This window comes from Megalobrama amblycephala, linkage group LG2 (genome assembly GCF_018812025.1).
Source record: "Megalobrama amblycephala isolate DHTTF-2021 linkage group LG2, ASM1881202v1, whole genome shotgun sequence".
Taxonomy (NCBI): domain Eukaryota; kingdom Metazoa; phylum Chordata; class Actinopteri; order Cypriniformes; family Xenocyprididae; genus Megalobrama; species Megalobrama amblycephala.
The window spans coordinates 7719194-7744726 of NC_063045.1; the positions used below are offsets into that span (position 1 = coordinate 7719194).

At 35.9% G+C, this 25533-nt stretch overlaps 1 protein-coding gene across 2 annotated transcripts in view; it reads right to left on the bottom strand.

Annotated features, from left to right (window-relative positions):
* LOC125263392 overlaps positions 1-14140 on the bottom strand; it is a 19269-nt gene extending 5129 nt beyond the window's left edge. For both annotated transcript variants that reach the window (XM_048182418.1, XM_048182417.1), the window contains exons 1-2: positions 14008-14140; positions 4147-4380 (exon numbers count right to left, since the gene is read on the bottom strand). In XM_048182418.1, coding sequence (XP_048038375.1) covers positions 4147-4380; positions 14008-14086 — 313 coding nt within the window. In that variant the 5' untranslated portion in view covers positions 14087-14140. The remainder of the gene's footprint in view (positions 1-4146; positions 4381-14007) is intronic.
* Between the last annotated feature and the right edge of the window lie 11393 nt (positions 14141-25533).

Below are 25533 nucleotides of genomic sequence, written 5' to 3' on the forward strand. Positions count from 1 at the left end.
CCCGACTGTTACGTAACAGTCAGTGTTATGTTGAGATTCGCCTGTTCTTCGGAGGTCTTTTAAACAAATGAGATTTATATAAGAAGGAGGAAACAATGGAGTTTGAGACTCACTGTATGTCATTTCCATGTACTGAACTCTTGTTATTCACCTATGCCAAGATAAATTCAATTTTTAATTCTAGGGCACCTTTAAGTACAATAACTTGTTACATTTACTCAAATACTTTACACCTCTGTCCAGCCGGTTGTTATCTCAGAATAAACCCCAACAGGGTGATCTGGAATCAGAATGAAGGGGATTATTCTGAGATAACAACCGGCTTATTACACAGCTACTTGCCAAATAAATAATTAGACACAAAATACTGATCTGATTCAAAAAATTTTATTAGCTCTTTAAACGCAAAGCTTCCGCAGAGAGAGCAGTTGCTAACGCAGCAAGTTCAAACAAGAAGGAAATTTAAGGGAGCACAGTCACACCACTTATTAAACGGCATTTCGCCACATAAATATTTATGAGGATAAGAGATATTGATCAGAGATTAAACTGTTTTAAAATTGTACGTGTTTGATATCTTATAATCCAACAGTGTACAAAATAATAGTCGCAAAATGGCAGCAGCCGCGTTTGTATGAAACGAGAGAGCGAGTCCACGATATGACATAATTAAATAACTGTATGCAAAATATTGATTTGACTCAGTTTTAATGTTTTATTAGCTCACCAAATGCAAAACTTCGACAAAGAAAAAACGTTCCTAGCAAGCGTTTGGCGCTGCAGACTTCAGTTACCTGGTTGAGGCTGTGATTTCTGTTTTCAGCGGTTGTTATTGGGGAATAATGTAAAGCTGGGTGATGCAACTGACCAATCAGAATCAAGTGTAATAAGTAAAATTAAGATATTCATAACAGCAAAAATAAATAAATAATAAAAATGTTTAATTCATGACTGCATAACTTTCATGATTTTGCATCACTGTGAGACCTGGAACACCTAAAACAGAGAGACCAAAGTATATCTTACAGTAATAAACTTGATTTGATTTGATCTGTGAAGCATTGCAACTGAAAATCATACCAGCTCATGACATCCAATAAAAATATATTTATAACCTACCAGACAGCAACATGGTGTCAGCCCAGATACCTCCCCTTAAAACAGTAAGTAGCACAATTCGACAGCAAAGAATGCTACCTATCAAATTGTGCTTCCAGCATGATATAAACGTGGTTTGAGGCTTTATTAACGTCTACACCTACCCCAACCCTACCCTTACAATATTGAAAATACAGTGTTGGTGGCACAATCTAATAGGTAGCAGCATTATTTGTTACAACACCTGTTTACAGTTGGTCCGCATGTAATTAAGATGTACCAGATGTGGGCCGGATCTGAGCCACACTATGTTGCTGTCTGGGTTACCAATCAGCCACCACAAACAGAACAACGCAAACATGTGAAACATTCTTTTTTGTTTAATTGAAAAAAAAAGTTTGGTGTCACCATTATGATGATCAGTGTTTGCGTTAGTTGGACTCTTGACCCTTGAACCTTTAACATTAGTGTTTCTCTGGCTGCTGTAACTGTGTGTCTCTGATACATGTTTGTCATGGCAAAAAAAAGAATCAAGAGAAACTCTGATCAGATGATATTGGTCACTTTTTAGTGATGTTTAGTCTTTGTTTATTGGCCCGATTCACTGTTATCAGATTCTCTGATTAAAGTGTTTAATATTATTTGCTAACTTTTCATGCCAGTACTACTACACAAACTCCTGCAGTGCTATAATATTCTGAAAGATTTTATAAAGTCATTAAGCAGAAAATCTTTTGACAGGATCACATAACTATATTAAATTACACAAACGTATGCATTTAATCTCACTTTATTAACCAGCGTCTTTGCTGCTGACCTTCAATGATCTAATTCAACCATACTAACAAGTAAACATTTATTTAGATTAAATTCAGAAATAAGTTCCTTCTCCTGTATACTATCTTCTTTAATCCAGAATGGCAGTACAGCTGAAAAGTTTGTGTGAGCTGCGCCCTCTACTGTACAGGTGTAAATATGCAATTTATTCATTTCACTTTTGGTGTGAAAGGGCCTTAAAGTCTGTGTGAACCGGAAGTTGCAAACGTCAGTGTTGTGACGTATTTCCAAGTGAAACAGAATATTGAATAGAGGGCAGAGATTTACTTTAGAGATTTACTCCATCTCTTGCTCATAGCAGACTAACGGTTGGAGGGGAGTGCTTTACGTGTTTTCAACCCAAGCCGTCAAACTGACATCATCAGAGAAGGAACGCCATTCCAGACCGGAAGTAACTTTTCAGATTTTGATTAAAGATTACCATGACAAACAATTTTTTTCTGTGTATTAACTTGCACGGATTAATTGTTCACCACAAGACTAGTAATATGCACTAACAAAGTAAATAAGGTCAATTTAGATTTCATGTGTACTTTAACATTTGCCAAAAAATATAACTTTTTTTATTGTTATTAAAAAACTACCAAGTCCAGTCCAAGTGAAAAAAGTAAAGCAAAAGTAATGCATTACTTTCCATAAAAAGTAACTAAGTAACGCAATTCATTACTTTTTTAAGGGAGTAACGCAATATTGTAATGCATTACTTATAAAAGTAACTTTCCCCAACACTGAATCTCAACAATGGTCACAATCAAAAAAAATATTCAACTCTGAACATCACAAAACAAGCTACTTGTCACAGTCTGTTTAGTTTCAGTTTCAGTTTATGGACTTTCTGTTTGTATTCTGTGATCACATGTTCTGTTTCCCGCCTTCATCATTAGTTCATCTGTATCACCTGAGTCTTATTAATCATCCCTGTGATGTTTGCTATTTAGTTTCCCCCTGTTCACTCGGTCTTTGTCCGTTCACCGTTTGAGTAAGTTGTGTTGCACCTATATGCCTGTTCTCCTGTGGATTATTGTATTAAACTAGTTTTTGGATATATTCTCCTCGTCTGTGTTACCTTCCTGCAACCAGCCATAACCTGCACTACCGTAAAAAGTCACAAAATAAACTTTGTTGATTGTCACCATTGTTAAGATTCATGTGTTGATTCTTGATGTCTCTGTGTGGAAGTACTTTAAAAAAGAAAAAAAAGAAAAAACACTAAACTAAATGTTTTATGCTTAATTTAAGTGAATGTATACATTTATAAATATTACTTTTGTAACCTGTTATAAAATAAATGCTCATAATGAGGAGTTTCAGTAATGTTAAAACATTAACATTAAACATTATATAACATTAATCAAGCTTATTTTTTTCCAAAAAATGTGGATAATTCTATTGACTGATAAATATCTAATAACCATAAATATATTAATGAAAAAAAATTCTGGCATATTGTGAATCTCTTCTATTTAGAATTAATAATTGTGATGACAATAAGGGAAATAATGGACCGTTACGATTTTTTCCCCCAATTGTGCAGTCCTAGTCAAAATGGAGACAGCAAAAATTATTAAGAGAAAAAGCATCATTAAAACACAAATGAATAATTGAGTTATTCATCTTTGGTACTGTAGGCTACATCAAAGTCTCACATCACAATTTCTTTTAATCAAAACTTAATGAAATAATTAAGCAACAAGGCCAGCTTTAAAGAGCCAAGCACTTATGTCCCTAGTGTCATTGTAAAGTGGAGAGCATGAGAGCTATATCTTCATTACTAAATGTCCCTATCTGTAACATAATATTCTTTATAAATCTCTCCAACAGCCAGTGTGCACTCCCAAGTAAACATCCAAATAAATACAATACTTACGTTTTCAGACTTCAGGACACAATACATCTTTTATATACCACAGCAACATGGAAATGTATTGACACAATGGGTCTTGCGTCTGTGAGCTCAAGGTCACCACAAAAAAAATTAAGTTGATAAAGAGCCAAAGTGAACACAGAATTTGGATGTTGTACTAAAAAAACAATGCATGCTGAAACCAAAATCAACAAAAAATGTAATTTAAAAAGCATCACATAAATAACCCCAATCCAAATATGAAATCGGGTATTCTGACATACTCTGACATGTTGATGTTATAGAGTCACAAACTCTTGACAAAATAAGCCCACAGAAAAGTCATCATGATCACATTATTCTCTTACCTGCACTGACATTTGGGTTCTTGTTGCACATGTGAGTGCCGCAGCAGTACGGTTGCATGTGGCTGTTGGAGGGGGCACACTGGAAAGGCCTGTCCGGTGGGTAAAGTTGATCTTGATGAATGCACTGACGCATCCCTATTACGATCTGTCGGGCAGACTTTGTGAAAATCGCATAACACAGGCCGTTGCTGTTGCATGTCCGATTTACGCATCGCTCACAATAACACAACAATCCTGATTCAGAGAAGAGAGAGAAAGAGACTCCAGGTTAGGATACATTTAGAAGGTCAGTTTGTTAAACAGCACAGGAAGTGTCCTAGGCTGATTAACCCATTATGTCCAAAATTCATCCGATTTGATCATTTTGAGTCAATTTAATATAGTTTCCTTTTCACTCTTTTGCATTCAACTGAATTCATAAATATAAACATTGAAAGTCAAAAGCCAATAACATGATAAATGGTCAAAATGTCAAAAGCTTTTTTTAAAAGAAACAAATGTTTTTATTCAGCAATTACTTTAAATGAATCAAAATTTAGATATATATTTATGTTACAAATGATTATTATTTTCATGTTACACTGAAGACTGGAGTAATAATGCTGAAAATTCAGATCTGCATCACAGGAATACATTTTTAAAATTTAGTATTCAACATTTGAAGTGGATCAATAAGTTTTCCTAAGAAGAAGGTATTAGGACATCTTTGATGTAAGGTTTTGATCCACTTCAAATGTTGACTACTGTATATTCAAATATAAAAAAAGTTATTTTAAATTGTAATAAAATTTCACAATATTATTGTTTTACTGTATTTATGAATAAATGCAGCCTTTGTGAGCATAAGACACTTCTGTCAAAAGTTAATGTATCTTTAAGATCTAAGTGAATGCACCAAGATACTGGCCCATTAAATGTATAGTTCACCCAAAAACAAAAATTCTGTCATTGATTCCAAACCACAGACTTTAATCTGTGGAAAAATGTCCGTTTTTTGTCCTGAAACATTCTTTCAATCATTCAAACACCTGCTGTGAACAAACACTGAAAGAAAGAGAAAGAAGAACACAAACTACAACTTTCTTCAGCCACAGCCTTAGATGAACTGAAGATAAAAGACATGAAATCTCTGAAGATCTACTGCAGAAAGTTGTAGTTTGTGTTCTTATTTCTCTTTCTTTCAGTGTTTGTTCACAGCAGGTGTTTGAATGATTGAAAGAATGTTTCAGGAACATCATACTAACCTTTAAATAACATTCTACTAACATTAAGGAAACTGGACATTTTCATGTTCTTGGAATGTTACAAATCAAAGTTCCTGCCATGTTGAATTTTAGATCAAAATTAGGTTGAAAAAACATTTGAGGAACATTATACCTTATAAAAACTATTTAATAGCTGAGAACTTTACAGTTAGGCTGGTGTCACAGGTTATGCAGAGAACTAACATTACATTTACAGACTGGCTTCAAACAAAATCACATCCATTCCCCTCCTAACACACTTTCCCACAAGACTGTTACTTTATTTCCTGATGCAATATTTTCAAACCTTTGAAATGACTGACAAGTTCCATATAAACATCAAGTGCCATCTTTGACTTCTGCTCTGGTTTTATTAAGATTACTACGTAAGAATGAGCATTCGTCTTTTTTTTTATTTGATATGATGCTCAGCACTATGATCTGGTAGCAAGATGTTGAAATGACTCCTGTTTACTGCACTGAATTAACTACAATAACTCATTGTAATTAGTCCTTTTAAGACTTTATATTTAAAAAACTTCTACCTGTAAATGACAAAGATCACCTCTGAGTGTTGCTTTGAAAAGCATGATTTTTTTTTTTTTTTTTGCTTGCTAACACTACACAGGAAATAATCATAGATTCAGTCATCAAGATGCAGATAATAGCTTCTTTAGAAAGAAAAACAGCAGGAAGGGAAAAAAAAATACTTTAGTGGTAATTGGTCCAACATTTCATGAAATGTTCATATGACTTATGCACTAAAACTTCCATAGCTTTGCAGAATGGGACAAACAAGTTGTTATTCACTGAGAATCTTGTGTTGTTAACCGTTGCAGAAGAGACTGAAAAGAAAGATTCATTCATGAATCAGACATCACTATGTCAAGATATTTAGTAGTGATACACCGAAACTTTCTGGGCTGAAACCAAAACTTAAGTATGCACTAGGCCAAAAACTGAAAATTAAAAAGAATCTGTGGTTGAAACACAGACTGAGGGATCAGACTATCAACTTATCATTCTGGGGCTGTATAAAGCTGCTCAGGGTAAAATTTTAGTCTTAAGTGTGTCAAAATACTAAGAATGAATAATTTTACTCCTATAGAATAAGTGTGATTCATAAAGGTTCCTAAGTGTCAAGACTAGGTCTTAGCTCCTATATTATCTAGGAGAGCTGGAGAGGTCTTCTAACCTAGTTAACAAGATGGCAGCAAAGAAGGAGTATAGGAGTTATATGATGACATGGAGTTGATAAAACGAGATAAACTTGATTGATAATTTTTTTTGTAACTGACCTAATATGTAATAACTTTAAATAAATGTAATAAATATTACATAAACAATAATTATACTTTTAATGCATTTTAATACATTTAATGACTTTGAATAAACGTTTTATAACTTTAAATGTAACAACTTCTCCCACTCCACAAATCAATGCTCTGAATGTAGAAATGAAATAGTAATTAAATTTTTTGGTCATAAGACTTTCATAAACACATAAGCTACTTATACAGATGGTGTGTTGTTATATCTGTCACATCTTTTCCAGGAATAACTTAATATTCTATTTTAGAATGTTCCACAACAGTTGACCGGCTCTACTCACTTCATGTTAATGGTAAGAAAAAGAAGGGAAAGTTAAAAGTTTTTAAAAATGTATGAACTTTTCTTTTCATTAGAATGAAAAACAAGTATGAGGGCTTTTCACACTGATCATCATTTACCTGTGATTTCACCAAAAATATCTTAATTTGTGTTCTGAGGACAAATTAAGCTCTTACCGTGTTAATTCTGAAATGCTTGAGTAAAATATACATTTTATGTCAAATAAATGTTTATCATTTTTAGTGTTTAAGCTTTGTGTTCAATTTATATTCAGTTAATCATTTAAGACATAAAACAAGTTGATGAAAAGGTTACAAGGGGTTTAACACACACACACACACACACACACACACACATATATATCCTTGTAACTTTTGTGTGTGTATATATATATATATATATATATATATATATAATATATATATATATGATTAAGCTATTAACAAAAAGTGAAAAGTGAGGACCTAATTATCTATAATTTCAGTTAGATCGTTTTAATAAAATATTTGACATTAACATAGTTTTAACTTTAAAACGCTCCAAAAGCAATGCCTATGAAGATAAATTTGCTCTGCCCATTTCCGGCCTCAGACTGTCATGACGTATGGTTCTGCGGATCTGCAGTTAGTCTTATCTTACACGATCTGTTACAACTGACGTAAACATGTAAAACTGGTTTCCTGTCAATGGACACAACTTGATAACAGATGCATAGACATGAAGCCTTTGATATCTGTCCTAAAACCACTGGAGTAAAAGAAAAAGTCTGACATTTTACGATTTTAAAGACCCCCTGTGGTGAAAATCAAGTTTTTAATGTTGTTTATAATGCTTATGTATTTTTAATATGCTTTAAGACAAACCATGTGCAAATTCATAAGTCAGCACCATTGCTGAGTATTTTATGTTTGAAACTGCAGTAAACCAAAGACAGTCTAAAACCCGCGGTTTGAAATCGGTGGTGTTTGTGACGTCACAGACTACCTTTTGACCAATCAGAACAACGTGCTGGCAGGCTTTAGCATATCATTAACTATGACCAATCTGAAGCAGGAAAATCTCGAGAGAAGCAGGTTATCCCAGTATATTTTCTGTTGATATGAAAAATTGTGTAGATTTATCAATATAGCGAGTCTATTACGATGTTACGATAAACTATATGCCTTTCTCCACTGATGTTCTGAGTTGTTCAAAGCGTTTGTAAGCGTTTGCATCTCTGTCTGAGATGAAGAACGGGAACGGTGTGTGTAACATTAGCAACACATTATTATCTGTTTGATAACGTAGTCAAGCAAAAGGCTAATTATATTAATTCATATTAATTCATGACAGAACTGTCGCAAGGGCTGTGCCAAGTGTGCGAGCGCATAGGGACTCGCGCCAAAGTAAAGTGACAGCTGACTTGAAGTAAAGCCAATAAAGTTCAAGTTGTTGTCCTTCAAAATACTTTAATACTATAAAACATAGCTAAACAATATTGCTCTGAGCGTGTGCATGTGACCGTGATTCATGTGCATATGTCATTTAGTGTGACAAGTTCTGAGAGAGCTTTATTCAGTCCATTATAAATTCTGATTTTGGCGCCTCTGGAATGGATCAAGCCATAGATATTAGCCTACCTGATGAGTTCAAGTAAATATGCTGGAAATCCGTGCTCTTTCAAGGATGTGCATTTATTTCATGTACGGAGAAGGCACGGGCACCTACAGGATCTCATCTGAATGTTTTTTTAACATCTGAAACCTCAAAAAAGCAACGAAATTGACCCTTCGCCGGAAGTTTGATTGACAAGCGATCTAACCAATCAGAACACCGAATCCGCCATTTTGTCTGACAAAGCAGTCAGGAGTTAGAAGATTAATCACGGTGGAGTCAAACTCAAAAAATTTGTTTATTAACATCTTTCCGCGTTTGAAACAACATTCCTTCTCATGTTTATTCATGTTTATTTGATGCTATAAATTAACTAGTAGGAAGAGATGATGGGTTCACGAGCCGCTTGAGCTGAGGCGCTACAGCATTCTGTCACGACACATTAAAGAGCCACAAAACGGTTTTTATTGTTTGCATTTCTTAAAAAACTACACAGTTTGAAAGCTGGGACTTTGTTTAATATCATAAGTAACCTGCTTTGTCTTGTCTGTTGACGTGTTGTCAGTGTCCTCTTTGCTCCACGATGTATTTTACACTCTGTGTGGTGTGATAGTGCCACGGCTTGTCAGACAAAGCAACAGTAACTAAGGGGGGCGGGTCTTTGCGGAGGGTCAATGGACCCTTTCGGGCCACGCCCGAAAACCGCCACAGGCCAATCGTGGTTTAGCAACCGTTACTAGGCGCGGGAGGTCTGTCAAGCTTTCGAGCGAGGGAACATGCCGAAGCGTTGTGCTTATGGATTGTGTTAATCTGATACCCGAGTTTAGACGGGGTGGTGGAATTTTTTTCCCTTCTCGAAACCTAAAACCCAAGGGGAGAAGTGCCGGTGTTCTGACAATTTGTGCTACCCTGTCAGATTTTACTACCTCCCATTCAGATTGTGCTTCCAGCGTGATATTAACGTTATGGCTTTATTAACATCTACACTTTCCCCAACCCTAAACTTACCCTTAACAATAATGCAAGTACAGTAATTGTGTATTATTTATCATGACGACAATGATGTAATATTGATGTATGCATATGCAGTAAGTCCGGGTAAGTTAGCTAGCTAGCTAACTCAGCACATCGTTGCTTGGAAATAATGACGGTTCTTTGTTCATGATGCATATAACGTATTTTAATGTGAAATAATATGATTAAAGGCAAGACGGAGTAACGTTAGCCTGGCGTGCTAAAATTATAAGCGGGAGAATGTTATCATTGCAAAGTGGTCAGGCTACGTCTTGTGTTTATTCCATAAGACTTATGGATAAGCTGTTTGATTTATAATTATTAGGTTATTTTCACAAATTTTACTTAACCTGCTGTGGATGAACAAAGCTTTTCCTCAATAAACTGTGTTTCCCATTTGAATGGTCAGCGTATGAGGCGGCTGCTGCTTGCGCTGGGAGCTTTAGCTTCAATTTTGATCAAATTATTTTCTAATCGGTTGCATATTATGTCGTGGATATATCCCTCGAATGCATACTGCAGTCCCTTTTGTCTTGCTCTCTCAGATATTTCACCTGTTCGCCAAAAATGACTAATTATCTCCTTGAAAATGTCTGACACCGGTGCATACACACTGTAAATGACTTGCCAGGCTCGAAAGCTTGACAGGCGTAGCAACAGTAACTAAGGAGGGCGGGGCTTAGCGAAGGGTCCATTGTCAAACATCCATTTAGTGCATGTTCACAGAGGAAAACGGCTGCTTGTTCTCTCGATACGGTCTGTTTTACTGAGAAATCACTTCAGGTGATTCAGTGACAGAGCAGTCCAAACGAATGCAAGTGGATTCAGACCGTTTTGTAAAGGCGTTTTACCAATTCATACTTTAAAACAATTGAAGCGTCAGAAAATATGTGAGCAGTTCAATTGCACAGCTGTTAAACTGAATATACTAAGCGAAGCAAGCTTTATTCTTAAATATCCACAACACAAACAAATTACTCGTCACTATAGCAACAGTAGACTCTCCGAGCTGGCGTGAGCGAGTGGAGGCGGGGCTAATTTGCATATTAATTGATGCGTGTATATGAGGCAAGGGTAAATTCAAGCTATTTTAAGGCATGAAGATTTTTTTTTTTCACTTGAATTTTTTTTTAAATATGTCATTTTGGTGATCAAAGATGAGTTTTAAGGGATAAAATAATTGACTACAGGGGGACTTTAAATGTCGTCTCATGAAAGCAAAGAAGTCCATCACCATAAAACACACGCCAAAATACGAACTACTGAACAGACGTAAAATAGGAACTGACTGAAAGTAAACTGTGGTTCAAGTTCGAGCACAAATCTCGTCAACAGTTTCAGATGACTGAACATTTGATCTAGAGGTTGTTATAAATTAACAAGAGCTTTGAAGTATGGAAAATAAATACTGGGTCGCTAAATCCAAACCTCCCGCGGTGCTCCGATTGCATGCGCGAGTCACTCCATCTCTCCCTACGAGAAAACGCACTCTCTCGCAAACTGATGTGGATGTGACCGATGTCACAAAAAAAAAAACACTAAACACTCAGCGCAGCTTTCTAAAACCTGCACCTTATTTGAACAGCCCTAGGTAGCATCTAGTAAAGTATTCTAATTTATTGAGATAGTGAATTGGTGGGTTTATGTTAAATGTGAGGCAAAATCATCACAATTAAAAGAACCAAAGACTTAAAGGGATAGTTCACCCAAAAATGAAAATTTGATGTTTATCTGCTTACCCCCAGCGCATCAAAGATGTGTGCTTTTTTCTTCATAAAACACAAATGAATTTATGCAACCGCTGCAGTCTGTCAATAATAGGAGTGAATGGGAACTTCTACAAGTTCCACAATTTAAACCCTGAGTTGAAATACTTAAGACACGAAACGATCGTTTGTGCAAATGAACAGTAACTTTTCCTCTCAAACACCACTATGAACTGCGTTCATTCTAATTTCGCGCTCTGACAGCCCAAGTTGTCTCGCGCATATACTCCAATGATGCACCTGTAGAGCGCGATAGACCTAAGCTGCAGTTCATAGTGGTGTTTGAAGGTAAAATATGATATAAATACTGTTCAGTTTCTTGCACAAACCGATCGTTTCGTGTCTTAGGACATGTCGTCACGAGCCGCAGGGTTTAATTTGGATGTCTATGCAAGTTTTAATACTCTTATAGGGTTCCCATTCCTCCCATTATATGACTGACAGATGGCAATTGCAGTTAAAAATCATCATTTGTGTTTTACTGAAGAAAAAAAGTCACCTACATCTTGGATGCATGGAAGCAGATAAACATCAAATTTTCATTATTGGTTGAACTATCCCTTTAAAGCACTTCAGTCTGTGTGCATTGAATTTATTTAATACACGAGTTCCACAATTTGAGTTGAAGGACCTGGATTGGATAGGGACGCTGAACCAAAAAAAGGTTGAGAACCACTGCTTTAGGACAATTAACGTTGCAATCAAATCAATAATAATAAGAATAATGATAATTAATACACACACGATTATGTATTTCAATGTTATGTGTCTGAAACGATAAGTATGTCGTGGAAGTAGGCCTATATCACCACATAGAAATGTTGGGCATAGCTAACGTTAAGGTAATTCCTTGTGCTCAGGCAGTTTGGCGTGACTTGCCTGGAACACTACAAAGTTGTGAGTCGTGGTGTTGAAGTCGTGACTTACGGGCTCAAAAACCTGCCTGGAACACAGCATTATTCTCACCATCGTTGAAGATTCACAAGCTGATTTTTGATGTCTGTGTCTCTAAATGAAGGATTTTTTTGTTTGTTTGTTTGTTTTGATCAGAACAACTTTTAAGAAATCCTTTGGATTATATTGATAAAGCTGATCTTCTGCTGTAGAATCACAGTGCTGCTGTAATCAATAATGTAAATCTAACTCAGAGATTGGGCTCTAAATGAGTTCAGTGATTCAGATCAAATAATAATTATGTGAAAACATAACCAACAGCACCTGATCATCTTTCCTCTTTGCTTGTCTGGCTGTTATAACTAGGGATGGGCATTTTTCCAAAATATTGTATTCGAATATTTGGACTTGTAAAAAAAACAAATATTCGAATATTCGTCTATTTAAATTAGGTTAAAAGAGAAAGACGTTATTTTTTTAATTCATCAACCTTTTGTAACATTTCTGAACACATTTATGATTAGGCAATATACACAACAAGCTTATGTTATAGTATCTTAAGGTTTACTTTTAGTTCAATGTATTAAACAGGGATGCAAACAGGTAAGGGGGGAAAAGGTGAGAACATTGCGTGGGGGGCACAGACTTTTTATTATTATTATTATTATTATTTATTTGCTTTACATGCTCATTTGTAGATTAATTTTTATTAACCCTGTATGTCCAAAACTGTAATTTTTCACACAAAAAAATTAACATACTGTTGCAATACCAAAATCAACATTTGGTTAAAATCTCATGTTATAAAAGATGAAGTGCAGGATATTTTAGACAATATTGGCTGATTAGATGGCAATACTGTTTGTCACATCTCAGGACCTCAAATATATAAAATATAAGTAAACTCGACGAAACTTCAGAGGAAGCATATGTCTCGAAATAATTTTACCATTGAGTCAGTTTTAACACATCCTTTCTGTGATTTCCTGTCAGTGGACTTAACTTGATAACAGATGCATAGATATGAAACCTTTGATGCCACTACTGTGACTTCGGTAAAGCTGGTTTTATATTCGCACATTCGGACTTCTGATAAATTCAGACTTTCCAATAAATGTGCAATAAATTAATGTTTGCGAATTTTAAGCAGCGACATGATATTTGACAACCAACGATTGTCAACTTACAACATTTTTCACAGTCGATCAAAATAGGCAAGTATTGTTTTAATGGCATATTTACTTGTGAATGTCCACTGAATGTCCAATGTAGTGTGATTAACAAGGCTATTGAATACGGATGTCCGAATGTGCGAATATAAAACCAACTTTACCCAAGTACTCCTGTGGATCGGAAATATCAATGTCCTGGAGTAAAAGAAAGAGTCTGACATTTTACGACAGAGTTTTTAAATGTCCATCACCACAAAACACGTATTGAACCGACATAAAATAGTAACTGACTGAAAGTAAACTGCTGTTCAGACTCGCTCATGAATCTCGTCAACAGTTTCAGATGACTGAACATTTGATCTAGAGGTTATAAATTGATGTGGATGTGACAGATGTCAAAAACACTAAACATCATGCCAGCGCGGCTTTCTTTTCTTTCTCTGCGCCTTATTTGAACACCCCTAGTTAGTAGCATAAAGTGATCCTGAGAAAAAAGGAAACGCGCAGATAAAACTTAAGAAATGTTGACGAGGGGAATTATGAAGTGTTACAGTCCCAAGCACTCACCTCGCGCCTCTTGGGTCACCGAGAATACAAGTAAAGCCAGCAGCAACGAGCGGCAAAGTAAAGTTCCCACGTCCATCATGGTAGAGATGATTCTTCAGGACTGGCCAGTTTTTACCTCACACATTCAAATAGTCGGAGGCTTTGCGTCGAGAAAGGGAGCGCTCTGATTGGTCAACACAGAGAAACATGCTCCGCCCACATTGATTTTCCAGTTATCCTGGCTGAATTTTGCCCTGACGCAGGCTAAATTAAGCTATATCAATCCTACTAGAAATGAATGTGTTTTACAGTCACTGCATGGTCTTCTGTAATATGTTGCATAATTTTAATTATCTTCCATTAATATACTAGATATACTGTCATTTATCTAATTATGCATACTGTTATTTTACTGTTATCATGAAGACTGCTGTTCATATTGCTGTTAGAGCTTTGATGAATATATTATTGCAGTTTGTGTTGATTTAGCTTATCCTTTAATAAAGGATCATGTATGTCACTCTTTCATGTGTACATGCATTTTATTTGGCATTGGTAGCACAAACTGTGGTTATCTTCCCAAATTCTAGTTTTACTTCACTGAATCAATAACTATGTAGCCTAGTATATTGGACATTTATGAAAAAATTTATTTTTATTTTGCTGTCATCACTTGTCAGCTTGGATTTTTGGAGAGAAAAAATAATGATGATTAATACATTGTGTTGCAGTCATGGTTCAGTGTGAATATGCGCCTTTTTTAAATGCTAATACTAGTAAAGACAATAAAATATATCAGCAAACACTATTCACCTAAACAGGGCCGGATTATCCATAGACGGGATTGGGCGAGTGCCCTGGGGCACCAGCCAATACGGGGCACCAAGTGATAAAGATAATGACTAGACTTAAAAAAAAAAAAAAACAAACAAAAAAAAACATGTTTTGTATATATATTATTTAGCTGGAAAGATACGGATACAAAATTAACAGTTAATGATACAATATATACAGAGAGAATATAAATAAAGAGCCCTGCAACAAGAACAATTTAAAATAAAAACGCATAGCCTATGCTTACAGTCGCAAGCATATGCGAGATCCTATTTATATCTTGTGTTTGCAGTGTTGAGCAATGTTGCCAATCATATCTGTTGATTTATGACACGCAATGGAGACGCAACACAATCAGGATGTTACGGTGCTGGTGTGGCAGAGATGAGGCATACACGGAAACAGGGACGTGCACAGACATTTTGGGGGGCAGGGGCTCAAGTGGAAAAAAGGGCACTTCTCATAATTAATTATTTAAAAAATAATGAACCCTTAAATATATTAAGACAACTCTGATTTCCCTTACACTCACGCAATTGTTTTATACTCCACAGATTTTTTACAAAATAATCAGTTCACACAGAGACCATGGTCTTCTTTAGTATTCACTAGGTTTATCACAAGAACAGGCAACAGCAAAGGAAATTATGCCACAATGTGCTTGTTTTCTACTACTATTTTCAAGTAGCTATATATTTAGAATAAATGACTTCACCGAGGAGAGGGACATAGTTTCACTAATAATTTGTTTATTTTGAACAAATCAATAAATCGTTTTAATTTTTAAGTGTTATTGGAATACTTCTTTCATGAAGTGGACAATTTTAAGATTTTGGTCCATTTTTGCTGCCATGTCTTTTACTCTAATGGAAAGAAAACTTTTAACCCTAACCCTACACATTAGTTTGTTTTAAGCCTAATACCATCCGTCTGTTTGCATCTGTAGATTTATTCTAAATTAACCAATACAAGCTAATCTGCATTTAAACACATCAAGAATTTTTTCCTGAACTGTTAATGCATTATATATTATAACAAATGCCTGCAGAGGGCGCCAAAAGCCTGCTGATTTTTGTTGTTAGACGGCACAGCACGATCAAAGCCAACCACCATGATTAAAAATGTATTAGTTAAATAATAATAATCGGCCACTTCTTTGTGACAGAAATGCTACAGCCAGTGTAATTTCTTCAACAAGAATATGTGGACATGGCTCTGGTGGACATCATGCAAAGACAGAGCGACTGATGTATTATATTATCCTGTGTAAGCATAGATTCAAGAATAGCATTATGTAGCTAATGCTGTATTATGATTTTTAAGTAGTTTTAACAAACCATGCATCCATAGAAAACTGTCTAATAGTGCGGTTCATGGATGCTCCTCTTCTGGTATTGACAGCTCTACAGATATCTTTACCATGGTTCAAAACGCAATGCATAACACAATAAAATAATTGAAATTATAATATGACATAAATTTCATTAGTATCAAATCAGGCAGATGCGTTGAGGGTGGTCAAACTATTAATGCAGCGTTAAATGTATAAATAACCCTTAAATAGCCAAAACGTTTAGGTTTGTGAACATAGGCTAGCCTACCTGAAAGAAATGCACGGGATGCATCCATCTAGGGCTTTTTTCTTTTTCGCTTCTCATCCAGACAGCAGTTGCATTTTCGCGGGAATAGTTGTCAAGTTTTCAGCCAGTAGCAAACTCCCTGCACGGGCTCGCTAACAACAGGTACATGTGTCTTAAAGGGGCTCTATGTAAGATTTTTACTTTAATAAAGCATAAAAATACCCCAATATGTTTGCAGATATTTAGGAAACATGCTAAGTTCACCTACTTGTTTCTCAGAAAAACAATGCTACAGCCAGATATTTTACTTTGAAAATGTGCGTTCCGTGTCGGAATGTCTGCTTTTGTTTCGGTCTGTGCAAAACCATGTCCTGCAGTTTATACAATAGTATTTAGACATCACAGGTTGCCAGTTGGCGGAAAACACCGCGTATTGCAACCATGGAAACCAGCAAACAAACTGGGTCAGAGAATCAGGCAATAACGTCAGCTGCGCGTTCTCGCTCTCTTCTCTGTCACGGTGAAGTGACACACACCCGCGCGGGCGCCTCCTCTCTCTCTCTCGTCTCATTCGCTCCGGTTAAGCAGTGCTTGTATTGCGCATAATTTTAGTCATTCCCGCAGGATTCGCGCTCACACCACTGATCTATATTAGTGAAGCGAACAAGCCACGCTCAGTCTTCAGAGACAGAAGTCAAACAGAGTCACAAGTACCAAAATAAGCGCCTTCATTCGCTTTAGCTGTCAAATACATACAAAAGTATGTCAAAACCAGGCACAGGCAATCTTGGCGAGTACACAGATAAACACTGTCAGTTTTTAATCATTAAATAGCTAAGAAAGTGAACTCATGTTGTGTGTAACAGTATCAGGTCCGTTGAACACCGTTCATAGACTCTTAAAGGGACAGCAGTCCAATATTCCTGCTGCTGTCTGTCATGTTAATCAAAGAACAAAAGACAAAGAAAATCACTTTCTGCTCTTGACTGAATACTTTGTATAACTTTAATAGTAAGAATTGTTTGCAATAAAGACTACAGAAATTAAGGTAACCAATGCAAAATAACACAATGTGTTATTTTACATTTGATTACTTTCATTTCTGTAGTATTTCTTACCTGAATAAAAACCCAGTTAACCCGAAAAACTTAGTTTCATAGCTCTTTATTCTATTGCATTTATTTGATTTGTTTATATTTTATTACTGACTTTTAATTGTTTTGTTTTTTTTATGAAAATAAAACTGCATTGAAGAAAAGTAGATTTTTTTTATATATGTTGTCATTTATAGTTCTTAGAAAGAAAATCGGAATCGGCAAAAAATCGGTATCAGCTGATCACACTAACAAAACAATCGGAAATCGGAATTGGCCAAGAAAATTGCAGTCGGTGCATCTCTACTAAAAAGCCTCTGAATCATCTAAATATCTCTATGAACAACAGCATATCAAAACAGATAAATCAACTCATCAGCTTACAGTGTTTAAGTCTCCTCAGCTTTCATTGTCAGTTGCGCTCCCTATTGTTGCTGGCAACCATATGCTGTAAAAGCTGGCAACCCGCGTCTTTGAATGAGGGGGCGGGCCAAACAATATTTTGAATTTGGACTGCAGTACTTATTTTGAACACTGGGTGTCATTATTACATAGAGCCCCTTTAAACTATTTAGTCGTAGTTTACTTACAAGAAGATGTAAGTAAGTGTCTTACCTTGCACGAAGAGCGCAAATACTGCGAACACACAAGCAATAATCTTTTTTTTTCAACATGTGTTCTCCGATAAGCTTAGCCATATAGGCTAGCCTTTTTCACGTTTTCTCCGGTATAAGTCCCGCCTTCTTAGTTAAAAGGCCAAAAAAGCCGAAAGCTCTCGTTCCCATAGCAACCGGAGACTCGCGCTTAGAAATACAAAAACATTGGCTGGTGTAGCCTGAAAAATAAGCTTTTTAACGCTATTTGAGCATAAGAAACAACATTTAAGGGACAGCTCGTGTGAGATTTTGTTGCTGATTTAAAATAAGTTATTTAACTGTGAATTCGGCAAGCATGTTTTTTGGGATTTCAGGATTCCCTTGTTCAAATAGATAGGACTTGGCATTGGATGCCCGAAATTTAACAGACTTTATATTTATATTTATCATAATAATCATTTTCTTACATTGAGAACACCGGGGAGCTATCAAGAGATTGATCTGTAAATGAAAGTGATTACACAGAGTGATGACAAATACGATAGTAGTGTGTTATAATCCTCAGGACAGGGGAAAACTTTTCTCAGACTTCCATGTAAACCGGTTCCTCTGAGTTCGACGTTATGGAGCCTTGAATAATAACAAAACACATCTCACAGTGAAGCCCTGCACCGGGGCTTGATTCGTTTTGCCATAACCACGTGATCTGTTTCCATGACACGCCCCCAACTCAAAATTCAGAGTTTCCCACTAGTAATTACGACTGTGGTGGAGTTTATGTGTGTTTAACTCGTAAATGGCATATTTCCGACATAACCTGAACCTATCATAAGATACGAAGAAATCTACAAAGAACAGATATAGCTATTGGGGGTTCCACTGTGTTCGTTTATATGAATGAAAGATTTTAACAAAACTTTTTGCTTTATTATTTTTAAATAGTTCCACCATTTAAAATAATTAACAATTAGAATTACTTTCTTACCATTTCAAATTGTGAAGAATCTCCCCAATATAAAGAAATTTACCATGAAGACTTGCATGGTTATCATTTAAAATAATAATAATAATAATAATAATAAAATGTTTTTTTTTTTTTTAATATATATTAAAATATCTCTCTTTGATTAGAATCGTTTTTTCACATACGAATTGATGAGAGACATCATTCAAGAATTTTCAGTCCCAGAATAGCTAATGTTTTGGTTAATTTTTACAGGACACACATTCATTAGGCCTAGTAATTTCAATTTTAAATGTTTTATAATCTTTAATATTTTTTTAAGTTACCTCATTTTACCTTTAATTCAATTAGTTATTAAGAATTTCTTACATTGATTTATTCCATAAATACGTTTCCAATATTTCATATTATTATTCCAATACACGACACAAGAGGGAGTAGTAGTACCCCTATAGATCTAATATGTTTATTGTTACACTTTCTAATATATTAAAACTGCTGAAGAGACAAAAGCTATAAAATCTTGTTTTTATGTGTATTCAGACATTGATTCCTAAAATGTGACCCTTTCCTATAGGTGTTGATCTCATAACTTTTTCAAACTGATGTAATTACCAAAACAGTTAAAAATCTCTATGTATGTTAAAATGAACAAACCCCTATATAACCCATAGTATGTCCTTTTTCCTTCACTCTTTTAGGAAAATTATTGCTATTATTTCAAAATTTGTGGGGTGAGATTTTTTATGAAAGTTTCATTGGTTCACATCAAAGCTACATATCAGTAAAAATTCTAGTGCAACATTTAGACTTCATTTTCTTGGATATTCTTGTCTCTTTGCCAGTGCCAAGCCAATCTGTGTATTATTAATAATACATAATGGGAAATAATCCTGTTCAACCTCTGACCTGTGAGTCTAATGTGGTTGTTTTTCAAGTTTTGATGGATTGATTCAGTTCTTCATTTCACTGTAAAGCAGTTTTAGAGGTTAAGTAAGATGGTGAGATTCATAACAGGAAGAAACCTTTCACCCACAAATAAAACAAATGGCCACTCACACCAAGATGTTCTTCTCCATCCAGCAGATAAAAAAAAACATGTTTCTAAGAAAACAGACCGCAGCAGGTTTCAGTTTGAGTCAGTTGATCTGCAAGCGTCAAGCTGTAATGTGACATGAAGATGGTTTTAACTTTTTAGTTTGTTTTTCCATTCTATTTTAACCATTTCAAGTCATTAAGCTTAATTTTACAATGTAAATCTAGGAAGATTTATGCAATATTACACTTATTTAACATAGCCAGCTGTTCCAACTTTCAAACATTATCAATGTTAAATGAGTGTGTGTGTGTGTGAACTAGGACGGTCGAACTCTGTTGAGGAAGGATTCACTTGCGTTGAGTGCAGATAGTCTAACTCAGACGTTTCACTGAACTGCTGGAGAAAATGTTTTTCATGCTTGTTTTGTGCTGTTTGTTGTGTCTGATTGGTAAGTTATAATGTATTTTTGTGGCTAAATGTCATAAATGATTTTCATTTGCAGTTCTTTACAGATCAAATCAAACATATTACTGTGAGATCTTCTTCGGTTTCAGGTCTGTGCTCACTTCTCTGTTTAGGTGCTCTGGTTCCGTACAGTAATGGAAAATAATAAAAATTACTATAGTGATTTTTTGTTTTGTTTCACTGTTATGAATATCTTAAGTTTAAACATTATTATATTGCAGATCAATTTATTAATTTAGTAGGCATTACATGATGTGCAAATGGAAATCCTCTGCAGTACCTTTTTAAAAAGAAAATTGCAGTAAATGTTAACAACTACAAAAGTCATGGAAATTACTTTAGACTTTGTAAACCAACAAGTGTAAAATCTGTTTGTGGTGTTTTTGGTGAAATGCTATCTGTGACGGAGGGAGATTCTGTGCTTCTACACTCTGATGTTACTAAATTACATGAAGACAACGTCATTCTGTGGAAATTTGGATCTGAAAACTCTCTCATAGCTAAAATCAGCATTGAGAGACAAAATTTCTCTACATTTAATGATGTTCTTGATGGGAGATTCAGAGACAGACTGAAACTGGATCATCAAACTGGATCTCTGACCATCACAAACATTACAACTGAACAAGCCATAACATTCAATGTTTCTGTCTATGGTGAGTAGAGATCATTTGTTACTATTTTACATTAATACAATGAATAAACTGCATGATATCATCTTTATTCTCTGATGTTTTTCAGCTCATCTTCCTGTTCCTGTCATTAGCAGAGACTGTTCTTCATCTTCATCATCATCATCATCATCAAATTGTTCATTGTTGTGTTCAGCTGTGAATGTGAGTCATGTGACTCTCTCCTGGTACAAAGGAAACAGTTTATTGTCCAGCATCAGTGTGTCTCATCTCAGCATCAGTCTCTCTCTACCTCTCTCTAAATCCACAAGATGTATCTACTAGTTTTAATCTGTACAGATGCAAATGGAATTATGAAGTTTATAAAAATATATTTATTTGTGATTTTATGTGGAAAAATAAATCACACTTTAATCACACTAATTTCCAGTTTCACAGAAAGTCATGATTTGTTCTCTCAAAAACATGGGTAGGGACACATCTCCGCTTTCTTTCACTGTAGCAAAATGAAGCTAAAATATCCCAAAAAATAAGTCGTTGCCGATAACGTTGTTTGCACAGTAGTGATCCTAAAGGTGGAGCCACAGCATCAAGGTCCCGCCCACAGACTTAATCACAAGCACAGTGTAAATTGCAGTATTTGCAGTTGCATTTCAGATGCATTGATCAATATGCTTGCATAGACTTCAGTGAAATGCGATTAATAGTGTATATATATATATATATACAAAGAGCCAAGACAGATCAGGTGTTATCAGCTTCTTGTTGATAACAAAAACATCACAAAATGTTTGAAAGAATCTATTGTTCTGATTTTAATTTTGTGAAATGGCAGTTTTGGCAGCAATAGCATTAAAATAATAATTTATCCCGAAGGTGGATAAAAAGCACAAGATATTTGAGTGTGTATCATGTCGTCACACACAGACATCAAGATTTTGGATATGATTCACAACAATGGTGACAATCAAAACTAAAAAGCTTGAGAAAACTCAAGAATGAGTTTTGTACTATGAAGCCACCCATCATGCATTGCAGCAAGAAGCTTTTTTAGTTTTGATTGTCACTGTTGTAAAGATGTTGAAAAAACATCTTCTGGACATAACTTTGCTTAGTGGGTTAGAAGTCCTGACTGGACAATGTTTTGGGAATAAAGAGAATGTTCAACTGTGATATACAATTTAGGATATATTGTCCATCTCTAAGTCATTCATACCCTGTGTGACTTTTTGGCCCGGTTTAGGCCTTAGTTAATTAGGGCAGTTATAGGAGGGGTTTCACACACAGTTTCTGCCAATCTCATGTTAATCTTGAGTTCATATAGAGCAACAATGCATCCTTCATATCTTCAAGTCTTTAGTTCAGTCAGGACCACTTAAGTCAAAAATTACAAGAGACAAAATTTAGTCAATTTTTTATTTGCATATTTTTCTAAAGTTACAATTTGGCGGTATGGCTCTGTTCTAAATTCCCCGTCCTTTCATGAGCTCCATGAAAGCCAAGACCGGGAACAGCAGCAGCTTCTGGGGACAACCTCCCATTTTTTAACTGGGAGAGCAGCAGAAAATCCCCCTATTGAGAACAGAGCATGCATCAATGACAACAGAATGACACTGATTAAGTTATACACAAGGAGGAGCTGGGGAGGAGGTGGGTTGCAAGCAGCGTGCAGTGGAAGCAGCCAAGCAGGCAAAGACACGGAAGCTGCGCTTAAGTAATGCGCCTTATTTTAGAGTTGCCAATGGAGTCCATAGAAATTGGATCAGCTGATATGGGTGGGGTTGGAATTTGAGAATCAGCTGATAGCGGAGCTTGACTACAAGGCCTGCCTGAACTAACGCTGACGCTTAATTTTTGTCATATTTATAAAAGATAGATACGCTAAACTGAGTCTTTCCGGAAAAAAAACAAGATCCTGGAGGCATGTCTGCTGTCAGTGCCGTGGGTGGAGCTAAAGAGTCACGAGCGGGCACAGCTTTTGTGTAGAGATCGCATGCTGCGACATCCATTATAAATAAAAAGGGAACAAAAGTGTTTGTGTTGTTTACATTATATGCACTTGTGCACCGATTGCCAACAAAACACAGACATCTGATGCAGTTTTACTCACCACCTGCATCTGCAAATCCAGCACTGAACTGGGACAAAGTATTCATCATTGAATTCCCGAGAACAAACAAACATATGCAACTCCGTTGCTGCCTCGGAAAAACCAACTTCATCCACTGTTCCCTTAATGCTGGGTTCTTTGGGAAGCTGAAAAGGTCATCTTTCCCTCACAATCAAAAAAAACACTCCTTTGGTGACAGGAGTCTCATTTCGGAGGCTGCATCCTTCAGAGATCGTATTTGAAGGCTTCATCAATGCTTCATCAACGATGTCATATTTAAGAAAAGTAACAATAATAATATTGACTGATGTTCATTGTGAGGTGTAAAATACTGTAATTTCTTTCTTGCGTTGCAATCTAACAGTTATTTTTCTTAAATGAGACCGATGATGTATGCAGCCTTCAAAGGGTGCAGCCTGTAGGGCATTGCTCGACAGAACTTACCAATGACTTTATCAATGAACAACATGATTGAACAAAGCTTCATTTGGTCCAAAAGATCCATTTCCTGACAGGAAACGCCTAGCCTTAACAGAAGTGAGGACGTGACTTCTTTTAACAAAGGACTCTGTCTAAAGGACTTCTTAGCTCATCAGCAATAAACTAATCAGAACCCATCACGTGGATTTGATCACATTAAATCTATTGATTCTCTCACAAAACCCTCTTGTATTATCGGACGGAACAGGAAAATACCCATCAACGGATTTAAAGACGAATCTGTCCTATCAATACCTCCCTTGTGTTGACCGTCCATCGTGACCCGGTCACTCGTGACTCCGGTCAAAGTTTAAACTATGCTTAAGGACTCAATCTTGAATCTCAAAAGGGACAATTGTCGATTACTTAAAGTATTAACTATATACAGAATAATACATGCCATGATGTAATTACTAACATGTCTATTCAATGTATTCAATATGTGGGTTTTCTTCAAATGCATTATTGTAATCATTGTTTTAATTAGGTCAGTCTAGTAATATGTGTGTAAGAAGTGTGTCATGTTTGAGTTCTAAATGCAGAATTTATAATTCTCTGTAATTCTGTGTGAATGAAACATTGAAATTCAGTATCAGGAAAATATTAAGAAACTTTATAAAGTTGTTAATAAAACAGGAGAATGTTCTGCAGATATCACGCGATGTGATCAATAGACAATAGACGAGGCGTGTCTAATCTCCGTAGCAACGTCTCATTGGAGGATCGCTCCCTTAAAACTATGCTGTCCGAACAAGCTAATGTCAGAAGCTGGAAGTCAGAAGTCGGTCAGAAATCGCTCGAAATCGGTCAGAAGCCGGTAGCCGAAACACCGCTACTTTGACCACGGCGGAAAAGTCGCATGGGTCATTGATAACTGATTGACCGGGGCTGATTTTCCATCGAACACCCGATTTCAACCACGAGCTGCGCCGCTGATCATTCGACAGCCGTCACATCCAGACTCCGCAACCCTCTGTGAAATATCTGACCAAAGTCTCCCAAGAAGAGAGCCGCTCAAGCCAGGCGCTCAGAACAGGGCACCACACCAGCCAGCAGCATCCTTCAAAGCTTCCGCGCAACCCACAGGGCTTTCCCGAGAAGACGTCACCTGAAAGACAGCCAATCCAGAACGGGATTCCGCTGTACACGAGTCACGGAACAACCCGATTACCTCAGCTGTCACAGCAAACGCAGGTACAAGCAAACTTCTCTCTCTTGCTGGAAACTGGTGAAACTCCTTTAAACCTAAAGAATCAAGCCAAAGCTCTGCTTTTGTGATTTCCCTCAGGTTATGAGTTAAGTTAGCACTGAACTTGGGACTTTTCATAACTCATCAACTCCGCGAATGTGTGTGTGTGTGTGTGTGTGTGTGTGTGTTTAGCCTTAGTTTCCTGTAATCATTAGAAGTAGTCAATAAATCTTGTTTTGATTTTCACATATACGAGTTTCTTGTGCTGTGTATCAAATTACTGTCTTAAACTCAAAGATCAAGTTACCTCTTGCTTATAATATAATAATTACAATAATAACAATAATCATAATAAAATATTGTTACTGTTGGCCGCAGAATAATATTTTATCCAGAATTGGTAAAATACTCTAACCTCAATTTTCGCTGGACGAATAATTGATGAAGTGTTAAATATTAATTCTGAATCATTTACAGTGAATCATTTACAGTTGATTCAATTCTTATTCCCTGTAACAATTAAATTGAGCTAATAAATAGGCTAAGTCCTTACAAGCCCTTGAA